The 19,252-nt window shown below is 39.6% G+C and overlaps 1 protein-coding gene across 1 annotated transcript; it reads right to left on the reverse strand.

The window, feature by feature from the left end:
* Positions 1–14,074: 14,074 nt before the first annotated feature.
* LOC130737822 (uncharacterized) lies at positions 14,075–17,925 on the reverse strand. Its single transcript, XM_057589675.1, has 2 exons — positions 16,422–17,925; positions 14,075–15,545 (listed from the first exon to the last, which is right to left on the reverse strand). The coding sequence occupies exons 1-2, from the start codon at positions 17,124–17,126 to the stop codon at positions 14,283–14,285; spliced, it is 1,968 nt and encodes a 655-aa protein (XP_057445658.1). The 5' UTR covers positions 17,127–17,925; the 3' UTR covers positions 14,075–14,282.
* Between the last annotated feature and the right edge of the window lie 1,327 nt (positions 17,926–19,252).

Raw genomic sequence — 19,252 nt, forward strand, 5'->3', positions numbered from 1 at the left:
ATGCCATACCCACTGCTCTTCATTAACAGACAGAAGGCACTTCACATTCTGAGCCTCCAACTCAGATAATCTGATCTTATAAATGTTGTTCTTCCTCTTGCTGTTAAACAGAACAGAGCCATCGATCTGACTTACAGCCCGGCAGGACTTTTGATTGAATATAACATCATAACCCTTGTCAGCTAATTGACTTATAGACAATAAGTTATGTGTTAAGCCGTCTACCAATAAAACATTATCAATGCATGGACTACTATCTACACAAATAGTACCAGTACCAATAATTTTACCCTTTTCATTTCCTCCAAAGCCAACTTCGCCTCCAGGCTTAAGTTTCAGCTCTCGGAACATACGCTTTTCTCCCGTCATGTGACGCGAGCATCCACTGTCCAGATACCATGATTGGTGTTTCAGTGGAGCTATCAAGGATATCTGCAACATAGATAATCTTGTCCTTAGGTACCCACTTTCTGGGTCCTCTTTTGTTAGTTACCCCAAGGGTTCTGATCACCTTGGGTGTCTCAACATGATATTTTAAAGGAATATTTGCATGATATTTAGTCATAGAGAAAGATCCCTTTTTAAGAGGGTTTTTAGCAACTTCAGCAGGTACAGAATCAGGCAATATGGTACCAGAGGGAACAAAGCATTCATACAAGGGTTTAGCTTTAGACACAGAAGGCTCATTTCTAATTGGTTTAGAATAGCCAATGCCATGCATTCCATTTCTGCTTACACCATAGATCATTGAAGCCATTAAGCTTCTATCTACGCTTTTAGCCAGGAATCTTTGAAAAGATTTTTCATACTTAGATTCATGCTTACTATCAGAGGCATCGCAGGCAATAACTTCTTCTAACTTTGCAATTTGATTCTTAAGCACAGAGTTAGAATTAACTAAAGCATGGTTATCATTTTTCAAATCAGATATGATTTTCTCATGTTCAGAAGGAGTTTTAGAAACAGCAGATAAGTTCTTTTTCAGCTTCTTATGCTTAGACAACAAGGAGTTATACTTATCCATGATATCAGACAAAGCATGTTTCAGTTCAGAGGTAGAGAAGGAAGCAAATACCTCATTTTCATCGTCAGAGTCTGGATCTCCTTCTGATTCTGAGTCAGAGTCAACAGCTTCCTTTGACTCTGTTCCTTTGTCTTTGACAATAGCCATGAGTCCTTGGACTTCACCATCAGAGTCAACATCCTCTGACTCTGATTCATCGAATGTCACCATCAGACTCTTCTTGGTCTTGAAGTGCTTCTTTGGCTTCTTGTCCTTCTTCAATTTTGGACAGTCACTTTTGTAGTGCCCTGATTCTTTGCACTCAAAGCAAGTGACTTCCTTGATTGATGACTTCTTCTGACCTGAGGATTCAGACTTACCTCTTGCCTTTCCAGAGCCTTTGAACTTGCTCTGCCTGTGCTTCCAGATGCGGTTGAGTCTCTTGGAGATCAGAGTCAGCTCATCTTCATCAGAATCTTCTGATGCTTCTTCAGATTCTTCTTCTTCAGCTTGAAGAGCCTTTGACTTCTCAACCTTAGCCTTTTCAGATTTGGATTTCAAGGCTATGGACTTTTTCCTCAGATCTTGCATCTCTGAGCGCTTCAGCTCATGGCATTTCAAAATGCTGATGAGTTCTTCTAAACTCATATTCTCAACATCTCTCGTGAGCTCTATTGAAGTCACCAAAGGCATCCAACTTTCAGGAAGACACCTGATGACCCTTATGACGTGATCTTTTGTTGTGTAGCTCTTGTTGAGAGGACGTATGCCAGCTACAAGCAGTTGAAATCTGGAGAACATTTCTTCAATGGACTCATTTGGCTCCATGATGAAGGATTCATACTTTTGGATCAAAGACAATGCCTTTGATTCTTTGACTTTCTTGTTTCCTTCATGAGACATCTTCAGAGAATCAAAAATGCCTTTAGCAAACTCACGATCTGTAATCTTCTGGTACTCCTCATAGGAGATAGCACTTAGAAGAATTGCTCTTGCTTTATGATGTTGTGAGTACAGCTTCTTTTGATCTGCAGACATCTCTGACCTTGGGATCTTTTTGCCATCTGCATCAACTGGACGCTCATAGCCATCCACAATAATATCCCAGAGATCTGCATCGAAACCCAGAAAGAAACTTTCCAGTCTATCTTTCCAATATTCGAACCTTTGACCATCGAACATAGGAGGCTTTGCGTTGTAACCATCTCTTTGAGTTTCACTGGTGGTGGCAGCCATTGTTTTTCACACCGGCCCGGATCACTGAACACTGTTAGGTGTGGTAATCAGAACTTGCGCTCTGATACCAATTGAAGGTATGAAAAACGGTAGAAAGGGGGGGGGGTTTGAATAACGTTTTCAGTACAAAAACTACCACCTTAAAGATTTTAACAAATCTTTTCGAGAACTAAGTGCAAAAGATAGAGATAGAAAAGCACACAAAGATTTTATCCTGGTTCACTTGATAAATCACTCAAGCTACTCCAGTCCACCCGTTAAGGTGATTTCTTCCTTCTTAGAATGAAGGCAATCCACTAATCAGGTAAGAGTTACAACTGCACTTGAAACCTACAAGTGACTAACAATTACACTGACTTAGCTCACACTAAGATTCACTCTCTTAGTCTTCTCTAGGATCCGATCAACCTTGATCTCCTAAAGGAAAAATCAAACAACTGTTTGAGGTTGGTGTTTACAAGGGTTTGCTTCTGAATAAGCTGAGTGTAAACTAAAATAAATTACAAGATGAAAGAAAGCTTAGAATATGTCTTGCGCGTGTGTATTGCTTTTTGTATATTTTTTTTTTTCTTCTAGCCGCTTCTTTCAATCTTCAGCCTCTATATATACTCCAAGGATTAGGGTTGAGCGTTGCATGGAAATGCTACCGTTGGAGGGCAGTTCTGGAAAATCCAGCTTCTGCTGTGGCTGAGAACGTTAGGTAGGTCGTCAGGAAGGTACACTTGCTTTTGTACTTGGATAGCGACTTGACCTTTTAACCTAGGAGACTTCTGATCAGAGGAATGCTTCGTATTGGAACTTGTGAAGCAGGTTGATCAGAGTCAGAGGGAAAGCACAGATCCTCTGACCATTGTATCTTCTGATTCTGAACTCAGAGGGAAGAACATGGCCTTCAGAGTTTCTTGCTTCTGGACTTCAGAGTTTCCACTATTCAGCTTCTGGATCTTCAGAGTCTTCTACACCATCGGAACATCTGAACCTTCAGTGTTTCTTGGTTGTCAGAACTTCTGGATCATCAGAGCTTCTAGCGACTGAGTCCTCATCAGAGTTTGTATAGCTTCAGATCTTCTGAAGCTTTTCCACTGTTCATACTGAACATGGTGAATGCGAAAGCGTTGCTTGGGTTACCCTTTATACACAGTGCTTCTGATTTGTGTGAAATTGAGTCAGGGTCAGAGCCTGTAAATAGCACACTCAGAAAAACACGTTAGAGTACCACAATTGTTCATATCAAAAGGTTAACTTGTAATCATCAAAACATAGAGTTGTACTACTAGATCAAAACTTGAGATTCACTCTCTTAGTCTTCTCTAGGATCCGATCAACCTTGATCTCCTAAAGGACTCTAGGATCCGATCAACCTTGATCTCCTAAAGGAACTAAACAAACTGTTTATCAAGAAATGTTTACAAGATATTTGCTTCAGAAAAGCTAATAGTAAACACAATGAATTTCAGATGAAAGAATGCTTGGAGGTTTTTGAATATAGCTTGTGCTTGTGTAAATTCTTCCAACCGCATCTTTCAAACTTCAGTCTCTATTTATACTCCGAGGATTAGGGTTTGAACGCTGCATGGAAATGCTACCGTTGGAGGGCAGTTCTGGAAATTCCAGCTTCTGATGTGTCTGAGACAGTTAGGTAGGTCGTCAGGAAGGTACAATTGCTTTTGTACTTGGATAGTGACTTGACCTTTAAACCTAGGAGGCTTCTGATCAGGGGAATACTTCATGTTGGAACTTGTGAAGCCGGTTGATCAGAGTCAGAGGGAAAGCACAGATCCTCTGACCGTTGTATCTTCTGATTCTGAACTCAGAGGGAAGTACATGGTCTTCAGAGTTTCTTGCTTCTGGACATCAGAGTTTCCACTATTCAGCTTCTGAATCTTCAGAGCCTTCCACATTATCAGAACATCTGAACCTTCAGTGTTGCTTGGTTGTCAGAACTTCTGGATCTTCAGAACTTCTAGTGACTGAGTCCTTATCAGAGCTTGTATAACTTCAGATCTTCTGAAGCATTTCTACTGTTCATGATGAACATAGATGTTGCGAAAGCGTTGCTTGGGTCACTCTTTATGCACAGTGCTTCTGATTTGTGTGAGATGGAATCAAGGTCAGAGCCTGTAAACATCACACTCAGAAAAACACGTTAGAGTACCATAATTGTTCATACTCAAAAGTTAACTTGTAATCATCAAAACATAAGAGTTGTACTACTTGATCAAAACTTGATCTTACAAGTATGACATTATTGTGTTTATTCCAAGTCATCCAAGTTTGAGTCAATATTGCAGGGTACCTAAAGAATAAAATAATAACACAACTTGAAATCTTTATAGTATCATGATAATCAATACTCACTTGGTCATTGTTGTGGTCTTGCTCAGACAAACTCAATCAAGCCACATATCCGCATAAGCCATAGCACTGACCACCCACAAACTTTATCAGACACATCAACAGTATCACTGCCATACCATTTCAGTGTTAATTTTAAATGAAAAGTTCATTGGTCGAGCTAAAATTATCAATAAGTTTAAAGAGACACATTTGACTAAAATTATCGAAATTGAGAAACTCTTCCTCCACTTCCTTCTTCTTCCATCAGATATAAACATATTTTTTGTTGCTTTCAACTAATACATATTAAATCATCATGCCATATTATGTGTAAAAAACTATCAGCTAGAAAGGCAACTATCCAACACTTCAAAACTGAGAATTTGTTTCAATTCAGAACAATCTTAAAGAATTCATTCTTGACATTTTTAGACAATTCAATGTCATTACTGGAAGCTCTTCCTCACTGCCAAAATCTAAATCTAAAGGTCATTGTGGCTCGTGCTCTTATATCTTCATAAATGAGAGGCTTGCTCCAGCAAAAGAACCTTATGTTTCGAATCAGCAAAGTCATTTTGTATTCAGTTGGCTCATGTTCATTTCCTCTGGAACAACATCACGCATTTGAACCAAGCTTTGAAGATGGTGGAGAATGAAATGCGAGATTGGCGGGGGTGAACTTGAAGTTAGAGTACTCTTTGCAGATTTTATTATTCTGTTTATTTGCAACTCTTAAAACTTAAAAGTAATTCAAGAATCAAAGAATAGAGATTGAGGTGGTCCTTCTCATGAATTAGTAAATGCTTGACTAACTTGACCCAGTTTAACCAGTTCCAGAATCTGGGTGCTTTTATATTGCTTCTTGATCTTGCTTATACTAATTCTGAACTGACAACACTATTGATAGAAAAGTTTTGCTAAACCTATCCTTAACATCTGTATTTACATACTGACGCTGAAAGCAACTTCCATCAACTCCATATGTGATAGAATATTTTTTATGTCTGCATAATAGATATAATCAGTAGCTAATTTTACAGAAGAAGGTCGAGAACGTTGCTTTCCAGCAATCACCTTGGACCAACGCAAAATGCAATTGAAGCAAAACTCCTCTGCAATATTAGGAATGAAAGCATAGCAGCATCAGTAACATGGTTCAGTTAGCTCTAATTGTTTCTGGAATTTCAACTAATGAACCCAATAAATCTTCTATTGATATATAAATTCTTTCCAACCAAAAGTAACCCGAACAATCAAAACTTTGATGGAATCAATTTCAATTGCTTCGAATTCGACTAAGTCAGTGCTTAAATCAATTTTAATTACCAAAAAAAAGAATTAACAAATTGAGAAAGGGAAAAACGTTTTGGGACCCAGGGGATATGATTATATACATATAATAAACTTTGATAATTATAGATAGAATGGAATAATAAGCACGTATGAGCAAAGGTTTTACCTTGTTAAAAACAGGGAACTCGATTTTGAAGAGAGTTCAAACAAACTCTTGTATCTGTTCATTATCTCCAGGTTCCTGTGCCCGAAACTGATTACATGGGAAGGCTAGAATTTCAAGACCTGAATAAAGAAGACCAAGTTTTTTAGATAGACAAAGAGACCCCACAGTTTGTGAGTTGTTTGAACCTTGAAAACATGAGAAGCTTATTGCTATATGGTATATATAGCCAAAATCTTGAATCAATCCATAATTAATAATGGTCCTTAACTAAGAATGTCAAAACTCAAAAAAATGTTAAAAATTAGTAGCAAGCATTGTGTCTTATTAGTGATATGCAATTCTGCCAATACATAACTTGAGTTGTTAGAAAATCGAACAAGAAAATAACTCAGCAATGAAAGGGACACCAACAAAGCAACATACGAGAAGGAAAACAATGAGAACAAGATAAGGACACATAATAGAAAACAAACATTTTGATTTGTATTTCTCATGCAACGGGCTCAATTCTGTGTAATTTGAATTAGTGAACCAACTGTAGAGACATCATCAGTTTTGAAACTTAATGTAAGGGAATTGGCCATCGCAAGTTTCAGGTAAAGGAACAACAAAAGAAACTAGACTGGGCGAGACCCCTGGGTCCCTCGCCCAGGAGACTTGACCTTGGGCGGGGGACGCATCATGACCTTGGGCCTCCCTTCCCGAGGCCCAACTGGCCCATCTGAATAGGAAAGAGGCGCCGAAGCCCAACTCCACCTCTATAAATAGGAGGGAAATACCAATTGTAAAGGATTTTTAGCTCATTTGAATAATAATAGCATTGAAATTCAGTTACATTTTCTCTCTCTAAGTGGTTAGAGCTTCCCTCTCTAAGCATTCTCATCACCTTCCTCATACTTTGGGTACTACCTTCCCTCTCTATGTTCTAGCACGGAACATTTGGCATCGTCTGTGGGGATCGGTAGATTTCTATTCCCGGACTACGTGGATCGTGATTCAGAGGAGTGAAACTCATTTTTCTGAGCAATTTTCTGAAATTTTCTTCGTAGATAGTGATTGAGAGGAGAGATTCCTTGATTCTGAGTTTCGAAGATTTTCCGTTGGAGCATCTAGGAAAACTAGTGGAGCTCAATGGTGAGGCATCGATTGTCAGATGGAGAGAGGTTAGAGCGAGCACGCGAGCCGCCGCAACGACACGATGAGCAAGCAAGGTCTTTAGCTTCTTTCTCGAGAAACGAGGGAGGTGTGCAGCTTCAACCTCAAGAACCGAGTGATGGAGCGGGTTGGCGAGGGCTGATTCGCGACGTCATAAATCGCCTGGAACAACATGATGCGGAAACGAGCGCCACAAACACAGCGCCAGAGCTTGATGCTTCATACAGACAACATTACCGAGATTCCATACAACGACTGGAGTCTCCTTTTTCTCAAAGACAGATGGAAGAGGAGTGGTGTGCTTATCACCGAATCTCAGGACACGATACTGGAAAATGTCGGCCTCTACAGCGCACGGTGGTAAAGCTGATTGTAGCAGGGAAATCAGCCACGACGCGGGGCAATGTGTTTCCGACGGCGAAAGAGGTTCGCACGATTGCTGGAGGTTTCGGTGGAGGAACGGAAGCGATACGTTAGAGCGGTGAATGCAGTTACAGAGATTCCTTTTGGTTTTCAACATCTAGATATCAAGTTTTCGTCTGCTGATTTATGCGGAATAAAACCGCATTTAGATGATCCGAGATCTCCCTCCGTGTTAATCAACTCACCGTGCAGCGAGTACTTCTAGACCAGGGACGTTCGGCGGACATCATTTACGGCGGAGCGTTTGCTTGGCTCGGTGTGCGCGAGGGAAGTCTTGCTCCTTATGGGGGAACCCTGGTGGGATTCGCGGGCGAGCAAGTATGGGTGAAGGGCGCTATTGACCTTGATACCACGTTTGGCGAGGAAGAGAACGCTAGGACGATCAGCGTCAAATATTCCTTGAGGCGGAGGGGTCATACAACATGATCATCGGGCGAAACACCTTAAACCGTCTGTGCGCCGTGATCTCAACAGCACACCTGGCGGTGAAGTATCCACTGCCGAGTGGGCATATTGAAAGAATTGTTGTGGATTAAAGGATCGCAAGGGAATGCTACTGTAATGCTGTGGATCGGTATGGGAAGAAAAATGCTTCAGTCGGGCACCGTTGCAGCGAAGTTGAAGCGCCAGAAGAAAATTTGGACCCAAGGGGCGAGGGACGTGTCAGTAGGCCCACACCGATAGAAGAAACCAAAGAGCTGAAGTTCGGCGAGAAGATACTCAAGATAGGAACCAAGTTAAGTAAGGACCAAGAACAAAGGTTATCAAAGTTGTTAGGCAACAATCTAGACCTTTTTGCCTAGAGTCACAAGGATATGCCAGGTATAGACCCAAACTTCATTTGCCACAGGCTTGCATTGAATCCAGGGGCTAAGCCTATAACCCAAACTCGCCGGAGAATGGGAAACGAGAAAGAGAAGGCTATCCAGCAAGAGGTAAACAAGTTGCTTGCGGCAGACTTCATACGGGAAATCAAGTACCCTACCTGGTTGGCAAATGTTGTGATGGTCAAGAAGGCGAACGGGAAGTGGCGAATGTGCATGGATTATACAGACTTGAACAAGGCATGCCCAAAGGATTCCTATCCCTTGCCGAGCATAGATAAGCTGGTGGACGGAGCATCAGGGAATGAACTTCTGAGTTTAATGGATGCTTATTCAGGATATCATCAAATCAAGATGCATCCGTCGGACGAAGACAAAACAGCTTTTATGACCGCAAGGGTGAACTACTGTTACCAAACTATGCCTTTTGGGTTGAAGAATGCGGGGGCGATGATGACCCGGGTTTGTATGATGTTTTTATGGTTTTTCCTTGTAGGTTTTGAGTCCTTTTCTTGTGTCTCATGTAGTGTTTCATGCATTCTCATGCATTTTTACTTTTATTTGTGCATTTGCATTAGTTTAGTAATTGTGTAGTTTTATAAGGACTTTAGTTGCATTTTAGTATAGTTTTGAGTCTTTTGTTAATTGTCATTAGTTTTGAGTCCCTTGTGCAATTAAATGGTTGGTATTCTTGATATTTTTCCTTGAGCTTTGATGAGAGTAATCAGGTCTGAAACTGAAGAAGAAGGAAGGTCAAGAAGCTTGGTGAATTGAAGGGAGGCTTAAAGAGGCATAAAGAGGAGTTAAAATGAAAATCAAGGGACTTTCCAGCGAGTCTGAGCGCCTAGGCATGCTCCATTGGCGCCTAGGCGCCAATTGCCCTGTTCCAGAAATTGGAATTGGCGCCTAGGCGCTCTGAATTGGCGCCTAGGCGCCAATTACCTCCAGGGGCCATATTTTCAGCATGGAATTGGCGCTCAGGCGCTCTGAATTGGCGCCTGAGCGCCCGGAACAACCCAAACTCGTGATTTTTGGCTATAAATAGGATTTTAGTCATTTTCTTTTGTAATCTTTGATACCCATTCCATTTTTACATAAGTTTAGAAGGAGAGGAACATCTAGGAGAGTGAGAGAAGGCTTCCAAGCTTGTAATTCAGGTTCTTAGCCAAGTATGGCTCTTGCCATGCTTGGCTAATCTCTCTTCTTTTACTTTGGTTTTCTTGTAAGACTTTTCCTTTTAAGTTATAATCTTAAGTTCTTTCCCACATGTTCTTCTTCTTTCCTTGAATCCCATATCCATTCTTTATGTTTCAAGTTAGAACATGTGCTAGCTTTATGCTTTTCTATAATAGAACGGAAGTTTGTTATAGATTAGGGACTTGTTATGGGATTACCTCTTCTATACTTGCTGCTAGGAATAGAGGAAGGGTTGGGGTTTGTTGGCCTGAACTTTATAATCTTTATGCTTCAAACAAGTGTTTAAGTACGCAAGGAATTAGACTTATCTTTTGGTTTGAAAGAATTATCTATGCGAGGCATCGATAGGTAGTTGCTTAGGCTATAACATCAAGGAGAGATTCATGAGAACATGTGCTTAGAATGATGTGCTTGAATTGATTAGTTGAGCAAGAACCCAAAGTAAATCACTCTTTCTTTTCATTCTCTGTTTCATTTCTGAATTTATATTTTCTTTTTCCTTATTACTACTTCGTCATATGTTTGCCTCAATAAAACAAACCTTCAAACTCAAAGCTTGAACCGATTCTATTCATTCACAATCCCTGTGGTTTGATATTTAAAACCAGGTGGATTCGTACACTTGCGGATTTACCAACAAGTTTTTGGCGCCGTTGCCGGGGATTGTTTGTGGTTTTCGGTTTAAGTTAAAGAGTTTGTTTGTTTGTGTTACTAAACATTGCATTGTAGACATAGCCACTATGGATTGAAATGATGACTTCCAACATATAGGTCTCCCTGCAAGAGTAAATACATATCATGTTGTAGACCTTCTATCATCCAGATTACCTGTATAGTTAGAGTCCACATATCCCACAATTGATGGAACATCGTGCTCCTTGTTGAACATGATACCACGATCTGTTGTACCCTTCAAATACCTTAGGATCCACTTGACTACTTCCCAATGCCGCTTCTCTGACTTGGACATGAACTTACACACTTGACTAACTGCTTGTGCCAAATCTTATCTAGTGCAAACCATAGCATACATCAAACAACCAACTGCACTAGCATAAGGAATCTTAGACATACCTTCAATCTCTGAGTTTGTCTTCGGACATTGTTCCGGAGAAAGCTTAAAATGATTCGCCAATGGAGTACTCACAAGATTTGCCTTGCTCATGTCAAATCTGCTCAAAACACCTTCAACATAGCTCTTCTTAGACATCCATAATTTTTTAGCGCCTCTGCCCCTGTGAATTTCCATCCCATGAATCTTCTTTGCAGCACCCAGATCCTTCATGTCAAAATCCTTACCCAACTTGGTCTTCAACTCATTTACATCATGTAAATGGTTGACAACAATCAGCATATCATAAACATAAAGTAATAGGAAAATAAAAGAGCCATCATCAAGGCTCCTCACATAAACACATCAATCATAGTCACACCTTCTATATCCAATCCGGAGCATGTATGAATCAAAGCGCTTGTACCACTGCCTTGGAGACTGCTTCAAGCCATTCAAAGACCTCTTCAATTTGCAAACAAGTCTGCCATCTCCAGTTTCACTGAATCCCTCTGGCTGCTCCATGTAGATTTGCTCCTCTAGATTACCATGGAGGAAAGCTGTTTTCACATCCATCTGCTCTAAGTGCATACCCAGCTGGCTACCAAAGCTAATACTCCCCTGATAGAAGTGTGTCTAACCACTGGACTGAAAATCTCATCATAATCAATTCCCTTCTGCTGCGAATACCCCTTTGCAACTAGGCGAGCCATGAACTTTTCCCATTCTTTTTCTGTTACTGCTTGCTTTTTCTTGTACACCCACTTACAACCAATAGCTCTCTTTCCATGGGGCAGCTGAACAAGATCCCATATCTCATTCTTTTTCAAGGACTTCATCTCCTCCACCATAACACCCATCCACTTATCTTTCTCCTGGCTAGCCATAGCCTCATGATAAGTAGAGGGGTCTCCTGAGCTGGTAAGAAGGACATATGCTGCTAAGTCTTCAAACTCATATCTCACTAGAGGTGTAATACGACGATGCTCCCTATCACGCACAAGTGTATAGTCTTGTACTCCACCTGAATCTGAGCCTGGTACACTCTGTTGTTGGGCTACAATCTGCCTACGACTCATTGGTGTCTCCTCAATGCCCACCTGAATCTTGTCCTGACTGGAATTTTCTACCTCAATATCTGGCACAACTATCACATCTGACTATTTCAACATTGACTGCTCAACAAATACAACATCTCTACTGGCAACCACTTTCCTCTTGACTGGATCCCACCACTTGTACCCCTTCACACCTTTATTATAGACAATAAAGATGCACTATTTTGACTTTGGCTCAGTTTAGACCGATCTTCACTGGAAATATGCACATATGCTGGACACCAAAAAATCCTCAAATTACTGAGATCAATGGTGTTACCTGTCCACACCTCCTCTGCAACTTTTCCATCCAAAGAAGCTCGTGGTGACCTGTTGACTAGATAGCACGCCATATTGATTGTTGCTGCCCATAAACCTTTTGAAAGACCAACATTCAACCGAAGGCACATGGCCTTCTCTGTCAGAGTTCTATTCATCCTCTTTGCAACACCATTCTGCTGTGGTGTCTTCCTCACAGAAAAGTGCCTCTGAATTCCATTCTCCTCACATAAATGCATGAACTTCTTGTCAGTGTATTCAGTTCCATTATCAGACCGCAAATACTTTATTTTTCTCCCTGTTTGATTCTCAACCTCTGCCTTCCACAATTTGAACTTGGCAAAGACCTCAGATTAATATTTCATAAAATAAACCCAGACCTTACGAGAAAAATCATCATTAGGCCCCTAAACATCAGAATGGACATAATCTAAGATTCCCTTGGTCTTGTGTTGCCCGGTCTTGAAACGAACTCTACACTGTTTCCCACGAACACAATACTTGCACAATCCAATTGTGCAACTGCGAACACCCTTCAGCAGATTCCTCTTATGTAGTTTTATCATCTCACATTCACTGAGATGACCCAAGCGCATGTGCCACAGTTTGGTTGCATCATCATCAGTTTGGAAGTCACCAGTTCAATCCATAGTAGCTATGTCTACAACTGAGGCAGAATATATGGCAGTAGCTGAAGCTGCCAAGGAAGCATTGTGGCTTACAGGGTTAGTGAAAGAGTTGGGTGTTGAGCAAGGTGGAGTTCAGTTGCATTGTGATAGTATGAGTGCTATCTATTTGGCGAACAATCAGGTGTATCATGCTAGAACCAAGCATATTGATGTGAGGTTCCACAAGATCAGGGAGTTGTTGGCATCCAGACAGATATTACTTCAGAAGGTTCACACATCAAAGAATGCAGCAGACATGTTGACCAAGCCAATCACCAATGACAAGTTTAAGCATTGCTTGAACTTGTTGCATGTTCTCCAATGTTAAGCAGAGGAGGCTCACAATCCTAGAAATCAGAATCAGGAAACTAAAGCAGCAGATCTTCATAGGGGAGTTCGGAATTCGCCAAGGTGGAGATTGTTGAGATTTGGCTCATTATATTTTGGGCTAAAATCTTTAGTTTATTAGGATTTGATTTAATGTGGATTTTAAAAGGTTTTAAGGGATTGCTATAGGATTTATTAGGATTTTATTGTAAAATAGAGATCAATAGAATCCACTATAAATAGGATAACAATGTAACCCTAAAACACAAGAGGCACTAGTGCAATTGAGAGAAATTGCAATTGCTGAGTGATTGTATTCAGAAGCGAATCAATAAACGAAACTATAGCTACTCTATAATCGCAGAGGTAGGCAATTTGGCCAAATTGCGTCAACAAAACTTTTGTGTGTTTCTCTCTACTTTGATCTGTATTCGTGTTGCTATTCTAACATACTGTTTCTGTATATTCCCGCTACTATTAGCGAATGGCTTTTTAAGAAAAATGTTTTCAAAGAGTTTTAAGTTTATGGATTTCTAAAGAGTTATAAACACAATTCAACCTCATTCTTGTTTTAATTTGTTTTATTTCAACCTGTTGTTGCTAGTCTTTTTGTGACTACATCGTGAATGTACTATTGTCCTCTTTCACCGTAGAATCCACATTTGTTTTTCTTGCTATATTTATCTTTTGGCTTTTAAACTTTGCTACTATCTCTACTTGATTGGTTCTCCTCCTTTTGAAATTTGGTGTTACAGTAACCAATTAATTAACTCCTGCTTCAACTAGCAATACTCTTGTTCTTAAGATTGTAGCACCCGGGCATGAAGAGTCTTGTTTTTGTTTTCTGTCCTTGTTTTCCCACTCTAATGGGGTTATGTTATGTGTCTAATGTCTCAACGAGTTTCATTCATCCCCATGATTATTTGATCAGTAGTCACCCGCTCATCTAAGAAACTATGAATGACTGCATTAGCATAAAGGTCTAATGAGTGCACTGACAATGCCAACTCTCACATCATTAGGAACTAAAATACGCTTATTGGATGCCAAATAAGATAAGAAACATATTTTAACATAGTAGCTTTTCTGCTGACAAGTGAACCTGAGGATGAGCTAACCTCAAGTAACAAAGTAAAATCTATAAACTTAAGACTTAGGAACCCCATAGCAACTCTTAATTAGCAGTGTAGTTTCTTATTTATCAAAAACTAGCTAAACCCATCCAATTAAGCCACTGCAACAACATTAGCCTTGTGAACTGAACTTTTGACATTAAGGCCAGGTGCACCAAAACATAAATAATGTCCCCTCAACTTCTTACTAAAAGAAGTTCTCTTTCCCAAATGTGGTGATTCATCCTCAGGTAGTTCACTTGAGCAAGATGGCCCGGCTAAGTCATTGTCAATACAAATACCCTTTTGCTTATCTATTGAACTAGGTGAAGAAATTGATGACTTCGAAAAGGAACTAGACCTAGATCGGCCCGAAACAGAAACCTTAGCTTGTGGCAAGGATTGCATAACTCCATGCACTAGTGAAGCAAATCTCTTCTTGGCATTTGGACTTGACTGGTGACTTCTGACAGAGAGAGTTCTTTTGTTGTTAGGAATTGAAGATGGCCTAGAAAATCTTTGTCTAAGTGGGGCTGGAGTTTCATCATAGATGTTATTCACTGAACCCTCGTCAACAGCTTTCTTGTCCTTCACTCTAGGCCACAGAAGGACCCTTTTCAACTTTGCTGCTGCATAATTCACAGAACTTGGCCTTTTGCTAGTGGCTGAGACAGGGTCACATGGAATGTGTTCTGGTGAAGATGAACTCATTGCTGCACTTCCATTATATTCAGCACTAACATCTGATACATTCTCAATGCCGGTGTGCAGAAATATTTCAGTGTCTGAGATTCCAAATGATGTCCCGGGACTGCTGCCAATGCTTTGCATTCTCAAGTGTGAAGCTATGGCTTTTCTTGAATTATAGCCTTGAAAACCAAACATTCCCCCAGCTGAGATCAGCTTCTTAATCAGTATATCCGATGATGTAGATTTTGGGCGTTGTTTAAGGTAATCAAGCGCGGTCATGCCATCAACATCACAGATATTCACATTGATTAATGGAGCAGTCATCAACAGTTGCACAAGATCAGTGTGAATGTTTCCTATGATGGCCATGTGAAGTACAGTTCTTCCATCATTGTTCTTGACATTAATTATATCCTCTACATGAAAGTGCTTCCCACTTAGCAACTTCCTCAACAGCTCAACTTGCCGGTCGAGTCTTTGGAATGCAGGTGTCTGAAAACCAGACACTGCTTTGTGAAGAAAAGTTTCTCCAGCATTGTTTCTCAGAGATATTAGTGTTGAAAATGAAGAGACTAGAGCTTCAGCTGCAGATAGTTGGCCCCTGGAAGCAGCCACATGTAAGGCAGTGTTGCCCTTGTGATCTGTGGAATTGATCATGTCAAAGGATGATATAAGAAATTTAACTACCTGAATGGAAGACAAGAAGAGTTAGGGTATAATATCAAAATACCACAACAATTGACATAAGAAATCAAGAAGATAGCATTTTCCTCTAATTGAGACCTAACTACTGCATTCTGGGATACTTAATAAAAAAAGAAGGATCTTACTAACAACAAAAACGACACAGGTCTTCCCCTCGGAGATCAACAACATGCAGGATCAAGCAACACCATAATTTAAATCATGAATCATATGAAGTGTTTGTTAAGGATATTACTATGATTCAGTTTGTTCCATTACTATTTGATATTCAACAGAAAATATTCTATGTGAGGCGTTTGTCCATTACAGCTATTCAAAAGTCATCCATGTTAAATTTCATTCAAAATATTCTATTTGATGTGTTTTTTCTTACAGTTAATCATAAAGTCATTTATGTTCAATCTGTTGGCTCATGAGGGGCAGTGAGATCTCCACATTGGGCTAAAAGGAACTAAATGCTCATCAATGAATTGTGAGGGGAAGGGAGATCTCCACATTGGGCTAAGAGCTACGCACTCATCACTGAGTTCAGTAGACACACCACCTAACAACAACCTTGACAGGAAGACTTCGATACAAGGAGTCATCCGAAAAAAAACTTATGCCATTTGGTTTATGAGTCATCTTACTTAGATAATGCTCAAACAATTTGTTTTTTATCCAATGTAGAACTTCTTACTTACTTGGATTCACAACACAATCAAACAACAAACAAAACATTATATGTTTGAAAATTCTAAAACGACCCTACTAAAATTGAGAATGAAGGTAAAGAATAGAAGGATCACAATACATTTTATGCCTAAAATTGAAACATAACTCAAATAAAAGATAACAAAATGAGAAACAGACTATCACCTCAACCTGCCCTCTGCCTGCAGCTGCATGCAAGACAGTTGACCCCTCAGCATCTCTATAGGCCAAAATATCAGAAAAGTTGGCAAGAAGCTCCTGCAAAATCTTCAGATTCCCACCTCTAGCAGCAGCATGAGCAGCCCTATTAGTCATCTCCCACCTGTATACAGAAGGAATGTCCCCGACATGCTCGTCCAAAATCCCATCTTTTCCGGTTATAAACCTTGGTGAAACAGCAAAATCAAACAGCACCCTGAAAACCTCACAATTCTTGCTCCTTGCAGCAGCATAAAGTATATCAGTAACACCATACTCTCCTTCACCAAAAACCAACAAAGGGTTCCTCTCAAGAAGAACTTGCACAAATCCCAAGTCCCCAGCTGAGGCAGCAGTGTACATCAGCCATCCACCATAGCCTTTGATGAGAGAATTCTTCCCTCTCTTTGATTCACACTCTTCAAGAAGCTTCTTTGCCACTTGACAGCGAAACATGGCGACATCGTTGAACTGCTCTTCATCATCCCACACAACTTCGAGACGCCGGATTCGGCGCAGGGAAGTGAGTTTGAAGAGGTGATTGCTGTCAATTCGGAGCAGCTCACGAACTAAGTCATAGTGGCCATTAGCAGCAGCATAATCTATAGGTGATGCATACCACCACTGGTCCCCAGTGCTCTCCCAACGAAGAGGAAAATTTGTAGGAGGCATTCTGGACAAGTTTGAAACAGTTAACAAGTAACAACAACAACTAAATTACTAAACACACTTAACACCAGAAGAACAAACCAAACTAAATCAACTCAGTAGTAATACTGCAAAGGTGAAAGGGAAACAAAGAAATTTTCCAAAACAAGAAGCTGGACTAGCGTGAGGAATATAAAAAATGGATTCAGAAGAAGAAAGCTTAAATGAAAAATATGAGATTGGACAACTAGTTGAGTGAGCATAAAGGGTGACAAAATATCAACATGTGGGAAATTAAGAAAAGCATTAAAGCATAGACATGAAGACAACACAAGAAACTGATAGAAAATTAAGGCCTGGAACTAATTAAATAAGATAAGGATCAGAGGATCACAACAAAGAAAAAGCGTGATCAGAATTAATAATATCAAGTAAATAGTACAAGAAAGAAAACAGCCATAATTGATCTCACAAAGCTAACTCAGAAAAGGTAAAGGCACTTTTACAGAAAAAAAAAATGCTAAGAGAAGAAGATTTTTGTTATTAGAAAAGTGATCACAAGACCACTTGCAGAAGATAATTTGAGAAAGGGATAGAGAATCTAAAAGGGAATTACTAAACTCTAAAGTTTCATAGATTAGTATTGTCTTGAACAGTAAAACAAGAGTGCAAAGCACATGAATAATAAAGAAAGAGGTTGGCCGCAATGATCATAGAAGTAGGAGGATGAACTGAGGCAAAAGAGATTTCACTGTTCATAAAGGTGTAGAAGTAATTATGGAAGCTAAACTGATGCAGAATGCTTTTTCTTTAAACTTTTAGAGACAGGGCTCATGGCATCGTGCAACTTGTAATAAAACTAAATTATCATTGTCTTCATAAAATCAATTATGATCTATGAAGACATCGTGACAGTGATAGTTTATTACTTTATTTAGTTCTACAATCCACATCTTATCCCTTACCCTATACAAGTATTGCACCAAAATAGACTGCTTATCACGTTCTTTACAGTTAATCAATTTCTTTTAAAATGTCAAACATACTTTTAAAGAATATCAAGTTATGAACAAAATATCAGTCATACAAGTTTCTCAAGTAGGGTATAAAAAGAAGGTAGCGGTAGCATTCCTAGAATAATAATACGTTTACTCGTTCCATTGGAATGTTTTGGGAAGAATTATTTTAATTAACTTTTACTTTTGACGCAAGACATGTCACTCGGCTAAACAACCAACACAACGTTCTTAAACCAAGTGATTACTTGAGTAAGATACTATGTTCCTCAATGCGGGTTCTTAAGACATTTGAAAAAACTATTAGTAATCTATATGCGAGGTTCAAGACGAGGTAACTGATTGAACCCTAAGAGAACGACTAAAATAGAAAAATAAATACTTGAAACAGCTGAAAGTAAAAGCTGGAAATGTAAAGCAAAGGTTGAAATAAAGTGCTGAAAAGATAATGGTGGAATAGATGAGCAAAGAAAATACTAGAAATTAATAAGTTGTATTGATTTTATGATTGTGTATTTGTACAAATGACTCTCTGCGTATTTATAGAAAGTCATTCGGCTAACTATAGGAGTTAATATGACATCATACCACTTACTCACATTCTGTATTCCCACAAGCATTCACACATCACGAGGTGTTTGTTCCTTATCTCTCCTAGTCACCTTAGAAGTTTATTTCACATTGATCTAACTTATATCGGTTGGTTCAATATTCGAGAACCACCTTTCATATTATTAAGGAGCTGAACTACTTCCATTGTGCGCATGTGAGAATATTCTAGAAGCTCTGGAATATCTTTATGTTTTCACAAGCCTGTATGTGTCCACAAATCCTGTCATGCTGCATGATTGTTCATACATGTATTTCCAAGGATGTAAAGTTCCAGGAAACCTTTCAATGTTGACCTTACATGTATTTCCTCCAGACTTTCCAAGGAGCTCTGCACTGAACCTATACAGAAGAAAATACTATCTGCTTGCATCTCCCTCTACTATTTCCATGGAAATCTGTCTTCCCTTCCAAGTTCTCCACCTTGTAATTCCAATTGAGAACCCCACTCGGACCTCATCTTGCACTTCAGACAGTTTAAGCTTTCTTGACACCCTCACCTTCTCAATCATCTTGCTAGCAACC

This window comes from Lotus japonicus, chromosome 2 (assembly GCF_012489685.1).
Source record: "Lotus japonicus ecotype B-129 chromosome 2, LjGifu_v1.2".
Lineage (NCBI taxonomy): Eukaryota > Viridiplantae > Streptophyta > Magnoliopsida > Fabales > Fabaceae > Lotus > Lotus japonicus.

Bases quoted from the DNA above. Each gene is read 5' to 3' on its own strand.
- LOC130737822 (XM_057589675.1), bottom strand. From the start codon at position 17,126: ATGCCTCCTACAAATTTTCCTCTTCGTTGGGAGAGCACTGGGGACCAG. The intron at 15,546-16,421 runs GTGATAGTCTGT...TCTTCCATTCAG, and splicing joins CAGGCAGAGGGCAGGTTGAG to GTAGTTAAATTTCTTATATC.